The following is a 15552-nucleotide window of genomic DNA, read 5'->3' on the forward strand; positions in this document are numbered from 1 at the left end:
TGGCCACAGATTCCCCGGTTCAAACACAGAGTTCGAGACACGGCACGCACCTAACACAAACACATCTCCAGGCTGCTTTGAATTGCCAGTGCGGATATTTTATTGAAGTGTTCTCCTTTAGTGGAAGGCAAGAGGAGATCAGAGAGGAGGAAGGGAAGGAGAACCAAAAGGGAAATTCGTTCATCTCAAGGGCCAATTCCTTCATCCTTGGAACGAAAGCTGTTGTTCCGTGGGAGGGGGTCCAGATTCATCAGTCTGCAACAAACAGGGAGAGAGTCAGCTCAAGGGTGGGGAGAAAATTGCCTCTCGCAGAGTTTCCAACTTCACTAACTTCCCTTGAGTTGCCAACTTTTCTACTGGGCCTGGTATAATTTGCACAACCTCTTGGTTTTTGCAGATCAAGCTGATGCTAGAGGCAAAAGAGCAGCTGCTGTCTCATCAGTTGGCAACCCCCTCATGGCAACCACTCATTGTTCCCTGTTCTTGCTCCTGTGCCAGAAGTAGCAGCATAATCCACAGGAAAACCATTTTTGTGGTGCACACACCCTTTTACCAACCAAATAACCAGATAGTAATAATATTTAATTAAAAAAAACACACACCATATAACCAGATACTGTGTCTACATTGCAAGCTGCTTTTTGAGACACAGGAGCAAGGCCAGTCAAACACTTGGCAAAACCAATAGCTGACATGCAATGGCACTTAATACCGTATTTTTCGCTCTATAAGACTCACTTTTTCCCTCCTAAAAAGTAAGGGGAAATGTGTGTGTGTCTTATGGAGCGAATGCAGGCTGCGCAGCGATCCCTCTTGCTGTTCTGCCTTCTGAGATTCAGAATATTTTTTTTCTTGTTTTCCTCCTCCAAAAACTAGGTGCGTCTTATGGTCTGGTGCGTCTTATAGAGAGAAAAATACGGTATTTGTCAGTGGGCAGCTTATTTTGCATCTATTACATTATTATTATTTTTAGCATGCACTTCCTCCAAGGAATTCAGGGTCTTTGTCCCCCTCACTTTACCCTCTCAGCAGAAATCAGTTAGGCTGTGAGTGACCCCGGATTATCCCAGGCCTGAGTACAGACTTGAACCCAAGTCTCCTGATCTATATCCAGCCCTCCAACCACTACACGATTCTCCCTCCCTTTAGCCAAGAAACCGAGAGACAGTAGACAAGGTCAAGACACCCTGATTGCAAATTTGACATGTGTAATTGAAGTGGAAGGATTGAAACGTTTGTGGGTGTGACCGAGACAGTTCAAAGTTGGACTCAGCTCTTTATTAGCAAAACTACAATCTCCACCGACTTGGCTGAGTGTCATGCCTACTGAGCACAGCAGCTCATTCCCTGTAGGTCTTACTCCACGAAATCAGTTGCCAAGACTGAAAGTCCCCTCCTCTCCAGAGCTATTTCCAAGCAATCGGAGACTGTGCCTGCCTGCCTGCAGTCAGCCTCTCCCCTGCCCTTTTCATGCCCCTCCTGGTTCTGGGAGACCAGAAGGGAAGGGAGCTTGTCACAGCAGGTGGGGGAGACATCCCTGACTCTGATTCTAGATTTCTTTCTACCACAGCCTCTTCCTGCTCACGTGAATTTTGTAAGGCAGAGCCAGGAAATAGAATCCAGACCACAAGGAAATGTGATTGTTTGTGTGAACATGCCTATGTTTTTACTAGTGGAGACAAAGAGTTATAGCTTCAGGGTCCTTCCCTACTGCACCATTTGTGTTGCCCAGCACTAAGTTTAATTTACAAAATTTTCTGTGTTAAATTGTTTACAGTGAACAGTGCAGATTCACTGTAAAGCAAACTGTCTATTATTGTTATCATTGTCATTGGTTTCTATTGATTTGTTGGTTTGCTTGTTGCTTGCATAGGGTGTTCTGTTTTTTTACTGTTTGACATTTTGTTGTATTTTTATCTGTGCTGTAAGCCACCCAGAGTGGCTGGGGAAACCCAGCCAGATGGGCAGGATATAAATTTAAAAATTATTATTATTATTATTATTATTATTATTATTATTATTATTACCTCTTCAGCTTCCAACAGCTCCTCCTTCCCTCTGACCATTCATCCCTCTGCCCAACTACCACTCCCCGGGCTCAGAGCCTTCTTCCCTTGGGGGGGGTCCCAGCTGGTTCCCCCCCACCATTCCTCTGCATTCAAACAGCTCACGACAGTGGGTAAACTCTGAATCACTGCAGATCCTTCAGGCTGCTTCCAGCCTCCCCCCACCCCATAATAGTCTCATTTCCCCTTTATGTACTCACTGGAAACTTGCAGCCGTGTCAGAGCATCTTCCCATCTTTGACCTGAGCGTCTCCCGTGCAGGGCGATAAAATAGTACTCCCCAGCGTCGGGCGACTGCACGCCTTGGATGACGAGGGCGCAGTCTCTCCCCAGGCTGTGGCGGTCCGTGGAGCCCCCACCCCTTGAGACCACCCTTCCGGCCTCAATCTGGAAGATCATCTGACCCTTGTCGAATCTGTTACCCCGGAACCAAAAGCAGATGGTGGGGTCCCTTATGCCCTGCACAGAAAGGGTGACCGTTTGTCCTACGCGTGGGGTCGATGGGGTGGGGACAATCTGGATGGCATCGGCCAGCTGGATACAGGAGACTAAGGCTGCAAGACAAGAGGGTTAATTAGTGAAGAAATTCATTTAAAAAGATGTACCGTATTTTTTGTTCCATAGGGCGCACCGGACCATAGGGCGCACCTAGGTTTTAGGGAGGGAAATAAAGGGGGGGAAATTATCCATCCCGCTGGCTGTCTTGGCTTCCTCTCTAGCCATGCGCAACCTCTCCAGCTGAATGGATCCCGCTCGCTGTCTTGGCTTTGTTTTTAGCCGCGGGGCTAGGGCAGGGGAAGCCTGAGCTTCCCCCAACCCCAGCCCCCAGAACAGGTCCGGGAGCGGCGGCAAGGTTGTGCGCAGCCTTGCCGTCGCTCCCAGGGCTTGCAGGGCTGGGGGCATGCTCCAAAGGCTTGCGGATAGCTGCCTGAAGCCCAGGGAGCGCAGCAGGAGTTGGTGCTGCGCTCCCCGGGCTTCAGGCTGCAGCCTGCTATCCACAAGCCTTTAAAATCCGCAATCAAAATGAGTAGCAAACAAGTCCATACGGCACAGCAATTAAAAGAGCTTAAACAGAATTGTAAACTGTCAAGCTTGGAGATGCTGTCTAAACAGGGGCGTGTTGAGGAGCCGGCGGAATGCCAATACGGATTGGGGCCTCTCGTATTTCAGCATGGAAACTGTTCCGCCACATCGGTGGGAACACCCGCTTCTTCGTTACCACAGGCCGATAAACACTACCCCCCCCCAAGCTTCCTTCTCTCGCTCCTAACGTTGGGAGCTGCCTTTGGACAATAACTGGATCTCCAGGGATTTGCAGAGGGAGCTTTTCGGAACGCAGAGAAAAAACTTATCAATTCTAGATCCAGCTGCAAAAGGCGTGTGCTGGTGGGGATGCTAACACAACATGCTGGCTAATAACTGTTAGTCATTTACTCTTAGTAAATGCAACAGCAGCTACATTATTCAGTGAGCACTGATCCATTAGTATGATCTTCACTAGTATGTATATTTCATTGATATTTATTCGCTGATGAAGACTTTATTCTGAAACAGTTGAACTATTCTGGATATACTGTCCTTTTGAGACTTTGCAGAGATGTCTTCCTTTGAGAGACGGTTTGGCATTCCTTGCTATTCATTGGTTGGTTGAATCTTTGTTTGACTCTGATACATATAACAACTTGCAGTTACTTGTATATTTTGTGAGATGTGTTGTATGATATATACATCATTTTGAAGTGGCTTATTCCTATATTTTGAATGACATCGTACCGATTATATATTTACTAACAGTTACTAGCCAGCGTGTTGTGTTTGCATTTTGTCACATTTTGCAACACAGGGGTTTGTGTTTGTTCTGGTGGGAATGCTGGCAACACTATTCCCACCCTAAGCTCAGGATAAGGCAGATGTTTGTGATCCTATGCTCCATGTTAGGAGCATTTCAGACCCCAAGATTTCAGGGTCCAGACCTGAGACCTAGGGGCAGCCCCTGGTGGTACGAGGGGAGACCCCCAGTGATGTCACAAGGGGAGGCCCCTGGAGACGGAGGTTAATTGGGAGAGGAGAGCAGAGGGGAGCAGACCCTGCAGACTGTTTAGGCCAGGGGTCAGCAAACTTTTTCAGCAGGGGGCCAGTCCACTGTCCCTCAGACCTTGTGGGGGGCCGGACTACATTTTGAAAAAATAAATACAATGAACGAATTCCTATGCCCCACAAATAACTTTAAATAAAAGCACACATTCTACTCATGTAAAAACACCAGGCAGGCCTCACAAATAACCCGGAGATGCATTTTAAATAAAAGGACACATTCTACTCATGTAAGAACACGCTGATTTCCGGACCGTCCAGGTTGAGAAGGCGATTGGGCCGCATCCAGCCCTCCGGCCTTAGTTTGCCTACCCATGGTTTAGGCTAAATTTTGCAGTCTGCTCCTGCCGGGCTGAAGCTTGCAAGCTTCACGCACAATCTTCTTAATGATCTTTATTTTATTTTATTGTAAGGGACTTTCACCCACCTGGAGATTCGAGCCCCTCACCTGCCACCTGGAGGAAGCCAGGCAAACCTGAAAGCTTCAGGTCAGAGACCTGGAGGTCTGGTGACTTTATCCTTCTCTCATTACAAGGCTCGGGAACCCTGGTCTCTTTTCCACCCTCCACCCCCGGGGGCCCTTTCCACCTCTTACCTGCCAGGGTCAGAGCCCTGAGCAGAACAGCCATGATGCCTGGGTTGCCTTCTCTGTGGTGCAAATGCCTTCCACCAGGCCGGGGGGCTTATATATTGTGCAGAGGAGGAATTTCCCCAGTGCGGGGGGACATTGCCCAAGAGAAAGGAGGATGGAATGAAAAGTTGGGCAAGATTGAGAAAGGGAGAGAGAGAGAGAGAGAGAGAGAGAGAGAGAGAGAGAGAGAGAGAGAGGAGAGAACTGGACGTTCTTTCAAAGGAAACTATTTCCCCATAGCGGAAAGTACAAACTGGTCACCTACTCGGCCACTCTTCTGTTCAACACCTAATTTGGCTCTTTTGAGAAAGAAGCCATTTGTCTCAGGCAGGGCAAAGCTATCAAATCCCCACTTTCCCCCAACGGATATACAAACCGGATTGCAGCCTCCTTTCAAAACGCACCCTTCTCTGAATTTTGCAATGCCATTTTTCATGCCAGGTCATATGTGCAGAAACCAACTTGCTAGGGTAAAGCGTGCATACAAATGCATACCCTGCTGGAAAAATAACATACAAAAATGCATCATGCTGGGGGGTGGGGAACCGCTTTGCAAAATTGTGTGCATTGGGGCAGGAATGCATGCAGAATATTCAGGAAAATTGACACTGGATTCTCATGAGAACTTTTTCCATTCTTGAATTGCAAACTGACATGGAAATGTGAAGAACTGGGCTGAAGGTTGAGAAAACAAGAAAGCAGCTTTAACTGAAATGGACAGATTCGATCATCTGTAGGGAGGCAGGGACGGGCACAAAATGTCCATTAAAAAGAGTGTGCATGCCAAGGAAAGACATCACCTGTTGGGTTGCTGCCTCACAAGCACAGCTATTAAAAGTGCAGGTGCATGGCTAAGTGCATCCAGTAGAGAGAATCAGCTGAGAATCAGCTTCCATTACTACTACTACTACTACTACTAATAATAATAATAATAATAATATATTTATATCCCGTCCATCTGGCTGGGTTTCCCCAGCCACTCTGGGCGGCTCCCAAAAGAATATTAAAAACACAATAAAACATCAAACATTAAAAACTTCCCTAGCTGCCTTGAGATGTCTTCTAAAAGTCAGATAATTGTTTATTTACTTGACATCTGAAGAGAGGGCATTCCACAGGGTGGGCGCCACCACCAAGAAGGCCCTCTGCCTGGTTCCCTGTAACCTCACTTCTCGCAGAGAGGGAACTGCCAGAAGGCCATTGGAGCTGGACCTCAGTGTTTGGGCTGAAGGATGCGGGTGGAGATGCTCCTTCAGGTATACTGGACTGAGGCCGTATAGGGCTCTGAAGGTCAGAACCAACACTTTGAATTGTGCTTGGAAATGTACTGGGAGCCAATGTAGGTCTTTCAGGACCATAGCTGTCAACGTTTCCCTTTTCTTGCGAGGAATGCTATTCGGAATAAGGGAATTTTCCTTAAAAAGGGGGGAAAGTTGACAGCTATGTTCAGGACCAGTGTTCTATGGTCCCCAGGTGTTCTATGCGGCTGCATCCGATAGGCATCCTACTCAGAGCAGACCTATTGAAATTAACTAGGTTCATTCATTTCAATAGGTCTCCTCTGAGTAAGACTGGCATTGATCCCAACCCATGGCCTCCCCTTTCACCTACAAGCTGGGAAGTAGTTTCGGACAAAGTATAGTGACAGGTCCCAGGCCACCCAGTGCCCTGATCCATGGACAAATCATTGTCAGCCTGAAGGCCATGGGGGCAACGTTCCTGGGTCACATGTCCACAGGGGGTGTGGCCAGAGGGAAACGTGGGCGGGGACTCTTTTTCTTCCTCCTTTCAAGTGTGCAAAAGTCAGAGGTTTTCTACACATGTGCCTGCCTCTGCGTTCCGAAGCAAGAGGCATTATTGCAGCCCAAGGACACATTCTGGACTAGAGATGCCCAAATTTATTTGGTCTACTGCCCCCTTTTCAGAAAAATTAATAATACTCAGCACCCCCCTAGAAATCTACCTTCTTTCAGTGAACAAACAGAAAGATGCAGTGACAAATCTGCATTCTTTTATGCATCTGTATTTCTGCCTACAAAGGGACGCGGGTGGCGCTGTGGTCTAAACCACAGAGCCTAGGGCTTGCCGATAAGAAGGTCAGCAGTTCAAATCCCCGCAACGGGGTGAGCTCCCGTTGCTCGGTCCCTGCTCCTGCCAACCTAGCAGTTCGAAATCACGTCAAAGTGCAAGTAGATAAATAGGTACCGCTCCGGCGGGAAGGTAAACGGCGTTTCCGTGCGCTGCTCTGGTTCACCAAAAGTGGCTTAGTCATGCTGGCCACATGACCCAGAAGCTGTACGCCGGCTCCCTCGGCCAATAAAGCGAGATGAGCGCTGCAACCCCAGAGTCTTCCGCAACTGGACCTAATGGTCAGCGGTCCCTTTACCTTTACCTTTACCTTTATTTCTGCCTACAACATAATAAAGAAAGGCGTTGTTCTAAATAAGGGCGCCTTGAAGCTTGACGTTTCGAAATTATCTGTTGAACTCAACCGCAGTAACATCCGCGTTGCACACAGAAAATTAAGATAGCTGATCAGTTCCAACTTGCGTTTTGTGGGTTTATATGGAAAATAAAGACATCACGACTTTATGTCACATGGGGAAGCACCATTACACAACAGATGAAACACGTACAAACGGTTTTGCAAAATTCTCTTTGCTTCCTTATTTTTATTCAATGCCTCCCCCCACCCCCAATTGCACCTGAAGCTATTACTGCCCCCACCCCTGGATCATTCCAGTCCCCCAGCCAGGGGGTGATATCACCCACTTTGGGAGAAGATTGTCCTTAATCAAAATACCCCAAGACAGGTTGGTGGTGGCGGCAGGCTGGGGGAAGTCCTGAGAGCCAGACAGAGAAGGCCTGGATCCATGGTCCCTCAGCCTGCTCTAATTCAGCCTGTCTCTAAGTCTAAAGGTGCTTCCCCAAGACAAATTTTAGACTGTGTGTTGCCTGAGGTGGAGACCTGCCCTTTCATAGGTCACATCCACACCAGGTATTTAAAGAACATGGCTCACCCCCCCCCAAAAAAACCCATGGGAACTGTAGTTTGCTGGGTTGTAGCCCTGTGGCGAGTAAACTAGAGTTCCCAGGATGCCTTGGGAGAAGCCAGTTGCTTTTAATACATGCTGTCACCACACACAAAGACCATTATAGCAGTGATAGTATTTGAATCCTGGTTCCTTGTATTTTAACTATGGGTAAATTTTATTTTTAAACAGTGTGCGTCTTTTCACTTTTTTCAAAAGCTAACGTTGATCTGGTGCTTTCCATACGATCACAGCACTCCCCCAGTAAATGTCGATATTTTATTTATACCTTTTTCATAATTGCAGTTTCACATTTCATTGAACGCAACCCCACCATCATTGACTTCCCTTCCCCCGTTCCATGGTTCTATTTATTTATCCAGTAAAACTGCATGTTCTAATTTCCTCTTTTTCAAGTTTCTCTTCCCCCCTATAACTTTAATACTTTAAACTGCTGAATTTATGCTAATATTGATGATTATTTAATCTTATTTGCATAATTCTTCAGATACTCTGCAAACACTTCCCACTCTACCTTAAACACTCCATCTTCCTGATTCCTTATTCTGTTATTTTAAATTTGCCAATTCTACATATTCCATTAATTTCACCTGTCACTCCTCCTTTCTTATTCTCTCTTTCCATTTCTGATCATATACCATTCGGGCAGCTGTAACTGTAGAGAAAAACCAAGTTATTTTGATCTGTGGAGACTTCCATTCCTAATAAGAAGGTTTCTGCTCTTTTTAATAAACACCTTCTTAAACATTTTTTTCTCTCATTATATATCATCTCCCAGAATTCCTTCACATTTTCACATGTCCACCACATATGATAAAAATTACCCTCCATTTCTTGACATTTCCAGCAAATACCCGGTTCTGATTTACACATTTCTTTTCTAATTTCCCCGGTAAATTTCAGGGAAAGCACTTCAGTTACTTTACCCTGAGAGTGTCCCGGAGATTTTGTAATATCTGTTTTACTTTTGACTGTACAGGAAAACCAAACTCTTTTAAGATTACCTGGGGGGGAAACCCTGGTAGATTCCACAGCCGTTGCTTAAATCAGCCGCTAGGTGTCGCCATAGCTATCTCCAATCAAAACGTAGGCATAGAAGGGTTGCCACATTCCTTTCCTAGCCATTGCTTCTCTGCCTTTAACAGCAGCCAGGTAACCAAAACGATCAAGGGTCTAGACTCTGGAGCAACTCCCCTGTTGCAAGACAACAATTCAAAATGTGTGTGCTTTACATTTGTGGGCATCTCTTAATTCTGTGGTAGGCATCGGATACGAGGTGCCAAGAAAACCCATTGAAAATCATAGAAATGTAGACTTGGAAGGGGGACCCTAAAGATCCTCTAGTCTAACCCCCTGCAATGCAGCAATATGCAGCTATCCCAGGCGGGGATCGAACCTGCAGCCTTTTAAAAAGTTTATACTTTTCAAGTTTATACAGTTCATTAGTTTTACAATCAATTTAACCTTTTGAAGTTTGACTCCCTTCCCCCTCTTCCTGCAGTTCCTTAAATTGATTTTTAAAATATCTTCTGCATATCCAGATTCATTTAATTATCTATTTTAAATATAAGCTCTTATGAAACTGCAGATTATTACAATAATCCTGCCAGTCTTTTCATCTGCTTGCAATTTGCCTGTAAATATTCAACAAACCATTTCCATTCTTTCCGAAAGAGTTTGTTAGCTTGATTTCTTATTCTTCCGGTAAGTTCTGCCATTTCTTCATATTCCATGAGTTTTTGTGTCCATTCTTCCTTTGCTGCGACTTCTGCTTCTTTCCACTTTGGGGGCAAGTAGCATTCTTGCTGCTGCAGTAGCATACATAAATTAATTTCCATAAAATTTAGGTACCGGTAGTTCTGTCCCTATAATTCCCAAAAGAAAAACTTCTGGTTTATGAACCTGCAGCCTTGGCGCTGTCGGCGCCACGCTCTAGACAACTGAGCTATCAAGGCTGAGACTTGTTTCTCTTAGATATTAACTGCACTGACTTTCCACCATTTTCTCAGAGTTCTTCATTTAACCCTGTGAGGGAGGTGTCCATCAATTTCTTTTTCAAAAAATAATTTTTATTAAGTTTTACAATTTTATAATCTTCACAATCAACGTTATCTCAAAAAAGAAAAAAAATATAAATCCCCCATGACTTCCTTCAACTTCCTCTTCTGGTTTTTTAAATATTTACTTCCCCTGCTTGTTTTATTCCACCTTAATATTGCAAACGTTAACTTAAATACTGCTATATTGTTAACATTTTTATACCATGCTTATTTTCAAAATTCCTCTTACACTTTGTTTTCCAATTTTTACATCTTGATTTCTATATTTGTTTTGTTGGTTGCAAGTGTTTATTACAATGTTTCTGTAAATACAGCATAAATGGTTCCCAGTCTTTTTTCTGAAGTCTCTGTTATCCTTGTTGTTAAGTTGTGGACGAACATATCAGACGACACAGCGATTCTTCCAAAGCAGCTCTTTATTTGTAAGCTGGAACAGAACTGGACTGAGGAGCTCAGTCAGCCTGCTTATATAGAGCTCCACTAGAATGCAACAGTAACCATTTTCTGTAACTAGCCAATCACTGAACGTCACTTTCGATCCTTCATTTGCATACAAACTATCCAATCACTGAACGTCACTTTTGATCCTTCATTTGCATAACTATCTACAGTATCCCCCTGCTGGCCCAGGGTGAGAACTTCAGTACATAACACTTGTCTCTGAAATTTTCCAGTTAACTTGGCCATTTCAGCATATTCCATCAGTTTTTTCTTGCCATTCTTCTTTAGCTGGTACCTTATTGTCTTTCCACTTTGGAGCTAGTAATATCCTAGCTGCTGTTGTTGCATACAAAAATAATTTCTTCTGCTCTTTTGGCAAGTCTTGACCTGTAGTGATAGGAGGAGTCCATTAATTTCAATGGGTTGTCTCTGAGTAGCTCTGATATTGGATGCAGTGATGATAGCTATAACTTACCAGTGTATCTGCAGAGAATTACAGAAGCACATCAAACTCCCTGGAAAATAACTGCGCAAGATTCTGCAGCCTTTAGTCAAGTCAGCCACCAGGTGTCAGCCTAGCTATTGCCAAGCCAAGCTCCTTGGCTGAAGAAAGGGGTTGCCAACTTTGTTTCCTAGTCTTTGCTCCTGTGCCTTAAGCAGCAGCCTGACACACAGCAATTTAGCGTGTGACACAAAGGGATGGAATGCCGAGGAAAACTTGGTTTATCCAGGTTAAAGGCCGGAGAGCAGGCCCGGTTTTAATAAGTGGCAGTCCTAAATTAGTCTAGACATGCTCCAGCCAAAAGCTTCTTTTATGATGTATTAAGTCAGGGGTTCTCAAAGGGTGTGGAAGGCCGCACTGGTGTGCCAGGAGAGGATGGTAATTGTGGCGGGGAGATTCGAGGACAACCAAAGAAACATTTAAATATTTCAGAGAGTTTGCTTGTCTCAAACTAAAGGTAAAGGTAAAGGACTCCTGGACAGTTGTTATTGTTGCTTAGTCGTGTCCGACTCTTCATGACTCCATGGACCAGAGCACGCCAGACACTCCTGTCTTCCACTGCCTCCCGCAGTTTGGTCAAACTCATGTTAGTAGCTTCGAGAACATTGTCCAACCATCTCGTCCTCTGTCCTCTTTCCCAGAATCAGGGTCTTTTCCAGGGAGTCTTCTCTTCTCATGAGGTGGCCAAAGTATTGGAGCCTCAGCTACTTTGACAGTTACGTCCAGTCAAAGGCAGCTACAGTGGTACCTTGGGTTACAGATGCTTCAGGTTACAGACTCGGCTAACCCAGAAATAGTACCTCGGGTTAAGAACTTTGCTTCAGGATGAGAACACAAATCGTATAGTGGCAGCGTGGCGGTAGAGGGAGGCCCCATTAGCTAAAGTGGTACCTCAGGTTAAGAACAGTTTCAGGTTAAGAACGGACCTCCAGAATGAATTAAGTTCTTAACCCAAGGTACCACTGTATGGGGCTGCGGCGCTCATCTTGCTTTCAGGCTGAGGGAGTCGGCGTTTGTCTGCAGACAGCCTTCCAGGTCATGTGGCCAGCAGGACTAAAGCACTTCTGGTGCAACAGGACACCGTGGTGGAAACCAGACCGCACGGAAACACTGTTTACCTTCCCACCTGAGCAGTGCCTATTTATCTACTTGCACTGGCGTGCTTTTGAATTGCTAGGTTGGCAGGAGCTGGGACCGAGCAACAGGAGCTTACCCCGTCAGAGGATTCGAACTGCCGACCTTCTGATCGGCAAGCCCAAGAGGCTCAGTGGTTTAGACCCATGTCCCTACCTTGTCTCAAACTAGACATAATATCGATGAGATTGCCCAGCAAAAGCGAGCTCACACCTCTCATTGAGTTTGTATATATGCTTACGGTACATATACAGTATAAGAGACTCATTTATAATGATATTTTGGGAATGATTCATGTTCTTTGGTAGCTGCATTGTTTTATATTTTCTGGGTGTCCCGCTATCATATTATAAAGTACCGTATTTTTCGCCCCATAGGGCGCACCGGCCCATAGGACACACCTACTTTTTGGGGGGAATAAAGGGGGGGAATTATTTTTTCACCAGGCGCGGGGCTGGGGCGGGGGATGCCCGAGCTTCCCCCGACCCCAGCCCCCAGAACAGGCTGCTATCCGCAAGCCTAGGAAGCCCGTGGGAAGTCGCACCAGTCTCCCCAGGCTTGCGGATATCTGTCCCCCGAGCTTGTGGGGCTGGCGGTGGGGAGAAGCACGCTTCTCACTAGCGCCAGCCTCCAAACCAGGTCGGGGAACAGCGGGGTGGTGGCACTCTGCCTCCCTGCTGTCCCCCGAGCTTGTGGGGCTGCCTGATATCTGCACAATGCCCGGGGCATGCTGTGGAGCGCGCCCCAGGCTTTGGGATGCAGGCTGCTATCCGCAAGCCTTGGGAACACGACGGGAACTCCCGCGGAGCTCCCACAGCTTGCGGATAGCTTCCTGAAGCCTGGAGAGCGAGAGGGGTCGGTGCGCACCGACCCCTCTCACTCTCCAGGCTTCAGCGAAAGCCTGCATCCGCCCCATAGGGCGCACACACATTTCCCCTTCATTTTTGGAGGGGGGAAACTGCGTCCTATAGGGCGAAAAATACGGTACTTGTGTTCTATGCTATAAATCAAGCACTGCTAGGAGTGGTTTCTTTTCGTTTTCCAACGTATTTCTTATCAATAAGAAATTGTGTGTAACATGAGCAACTTCTAATTCAGAAAAGTGTGGCCCGGAAGAAAAAAGTTTGAGAACTTGATTATCTCCATGACATGTAAAGCTTCTTCACCAGATGTCTTCCAAAATCCAGCTGCGCTTAAAGGCACAGGAGCAACCAAGAGCTGTTTTTAACCCATCAGATGGCACATTCCAATGCTAGCATCTAGCCTGGACGGCATCCTTGTTTATAAACTAATTCAGATTGACTAATTCACTGGATTAATTCATGCTACTGTTTATCTTAAATATCATAATGGGGGGTACTACTAGTAGTAGTACTAATAGTACAGTGGTACCTTGGGTTAAGTACTTAATTCGTTCTGGATGTCTGTTCTTAATCTGAAACTGTTCTTACCCTGAAGCACCACTATAGCTAATGGGGCCTCCTGCTGCCGCTGCACCGCCGGAGCACGATTTCTGTTCTCATCCTGAAGCAAAGTTCTTAACCCGAGGTACTATTTCTGGGTTAGCGGAGTCTGTAACCTTAAGCGTATGTAACCCAAGGTACCAATGTAATGATAATAATACTAATAAATCTGTTTACACCCCACAATTCCCCCCCGATTCTTCTCAAGGCAGCTTACAGATAAAAACAAGTATCACTGAAAACATAGAAAAACAAATCATTATAAAACGATATATATATATATATATATATATTCTGTTTTAAAAAAATAATTGCTGTGTTTGTAAAATTCTAAAGGCTTAACGAGAATTAATTAAGTAATTGAACCAGAAAGGAATTATCTCCTGTCTTTTTTGGAGAGAGAGAGAGAGCTGTATCTGCAACTAATTCCCTTTGGAGCAGCTGAACTGGAACCAATTCCTTATGAAAAATGAACTTCCCAAACACCACTTTAATACTGTATTTCTTAAGGGAGGCTCTTCTCCAACACGTTGCTTCCTGGCAGGGCCTTGAAATTGTGGAACGGGACTTTCCAAAAGTCTGGCTTCTGGGAAACCTGCCTCTGGGTTTAGGGCAGTCCCGAGGCGGGGGAACAATTGCAGGAACTGCACCCCCCTCCTTTATTTGGGCTTGTGGCAGAAGGAAAAACTCTCCACTTTGCCAGTTTTGCTCAATGCAAAGAGCCCTCTAAGCTCCTCCCCTTTCATGTGTGACTTCACTCACCCTCACACTGTTCACTATTTTAGTATTTGCATGGGTCCAAGTCGTGGGAATGCCTAGCTGAACACCCAAGGCTCCTAGACATTTCATAGTTGTGTAGAAGAGGGAACGCCAGGAGGAGGAAGAGGAGGGAAATGTCATGCAAAGGTAGATTAAAGATAAACGCACGGCATTACAGACCCCCTGGGTTTGTTTCTGGAAGGCTGGAATATTCAGGACAAATTAAAGAAACTTATTCTTCAAGGAGCACATGGTTAAGCTGTGGAATTATATTTATTTCTTGCCCGCCCATCTGACTGGGTTTCCCCAGCCACTCTGGGAGGCTCCCAAAAGAATAATAATAATAAAGGACACAGGTGGAGCTGTGGGTTAAACCACAGAGCCGAGGACTTGCTGATCAGAAGGTCGGCGGTTCGAATCCCCGCGACGGGGTGAGTTCCCGTTGCTCGGTCCCTGCTCCTGCCAACCTAGCAGTCTGAAAGCACGTCAAAGTGCAAGTAGATAAATAGGTACCACTCCAGCAGGAAGGTAAACGGCGTTTCCGTGCGCTGCTCTGGTTCGCCAGAAGCGGCTTACTCATGCTGGCCACAGGACCCGGAAGCTGTCTGCGGAGAAACGCCGGCTCCCTCGGCCTATAGAGCAAGATGAGCGCCGCAACCCCAGAGTCGGCCACGACTGGACCTAATGGTCAGGGGTCCCTTTACCTTTTTACCTCGGGTTAAGAACTTAATTCATTCCGGAGGTCCGTTCTTAACCTGAAACTGTTCTTAACCTGAGACACCACTTTAGCTAATAGGGCCTCCCCGCTGCTGCAGCGCCACCAGCGTGCGATTTCTGTTCTCATCCTGAAGCAAAGTTCTTAACCTAAGGTACTATTTCTGGGTTAGCAGTGTCCGTAACCTGAAGCATCTGTAACCTGAAGCGTCTGTAACCCGAGGTACCACTGTAATAATAATAAGTGATAAAACATCAAACATTAAAAACTTCCCTAAACAGGGCTGCCTTAAGATGTCTTCTAAATGTCAGATAGTTGTTCATTCCTTTGACGTCTGATCGGAGGGCGTTCCACAGGGCAGGCGCCACTACCGAGAAAACCTTCTGCCTGGTTCCCTGTAACCTCATTTCTCACAGTGAGGGAACCACCAGAAGGCCCTCGGAGCTGGACCTCAATGCCCGGGCAGAACGATGGGGGTGGAGACGCTCCTTCAGATATACTGGGCTGAGGCCGTTTAGGGCTTCAAAGCTCAGCACCAACACTTTGAATTGTGCTCGGAAACGTACTGGGAGCCAATGTAGTCTTTCAAGACCGGTGTTATATGGTCTCGGCGGCTGTTCCCAGTCACCAGTCT

At 46.1% G+C, this 15552-nt stretch overlaps 1 protein-coding gene across 1 annotated transcript; it reads right to left on the minus strand.

The window, feature by feature from the left end:
• Positions 1–76: 76 nt before the first annotated feature.
• Positions 77–4915, minus strand: CEACAM16 (CEA cell adhesion molecule 16, tectorial membrane component). Its single transcript, XM_081922486.1, has 3 exons — positions 4756–4915; positions 2267–2620; positions 77–255 (listed from the first exon to the last, which is right to left on the minus strand). The coding sequence occupies exons 1-3, from the start codon at positions 4787–4789 to the stop codon at positions 251–253; spliced, it is 393 nt and encodes a 130-aa protein (XP_081778612.1). The 5' UTR covers positions 4790–4915; the 3' UTR covers positions 77–250.
• Between the last annotated feature and the right edge of the window lie 10637 nt (positions 4916–15552).

Source organism: Podarcis melisellensis (assembly GCF_964234715.1).
Source record: "Podarcis melisellensis genome assembly, chromosome: 8".
In the NCBI taxonomy this organism is placed as follows: Eukaryota; Metazoa; Chordata; class Lepidosauria; order Squamata; family Lacertidae; genus Podarcis; species Podarcis melisellensis.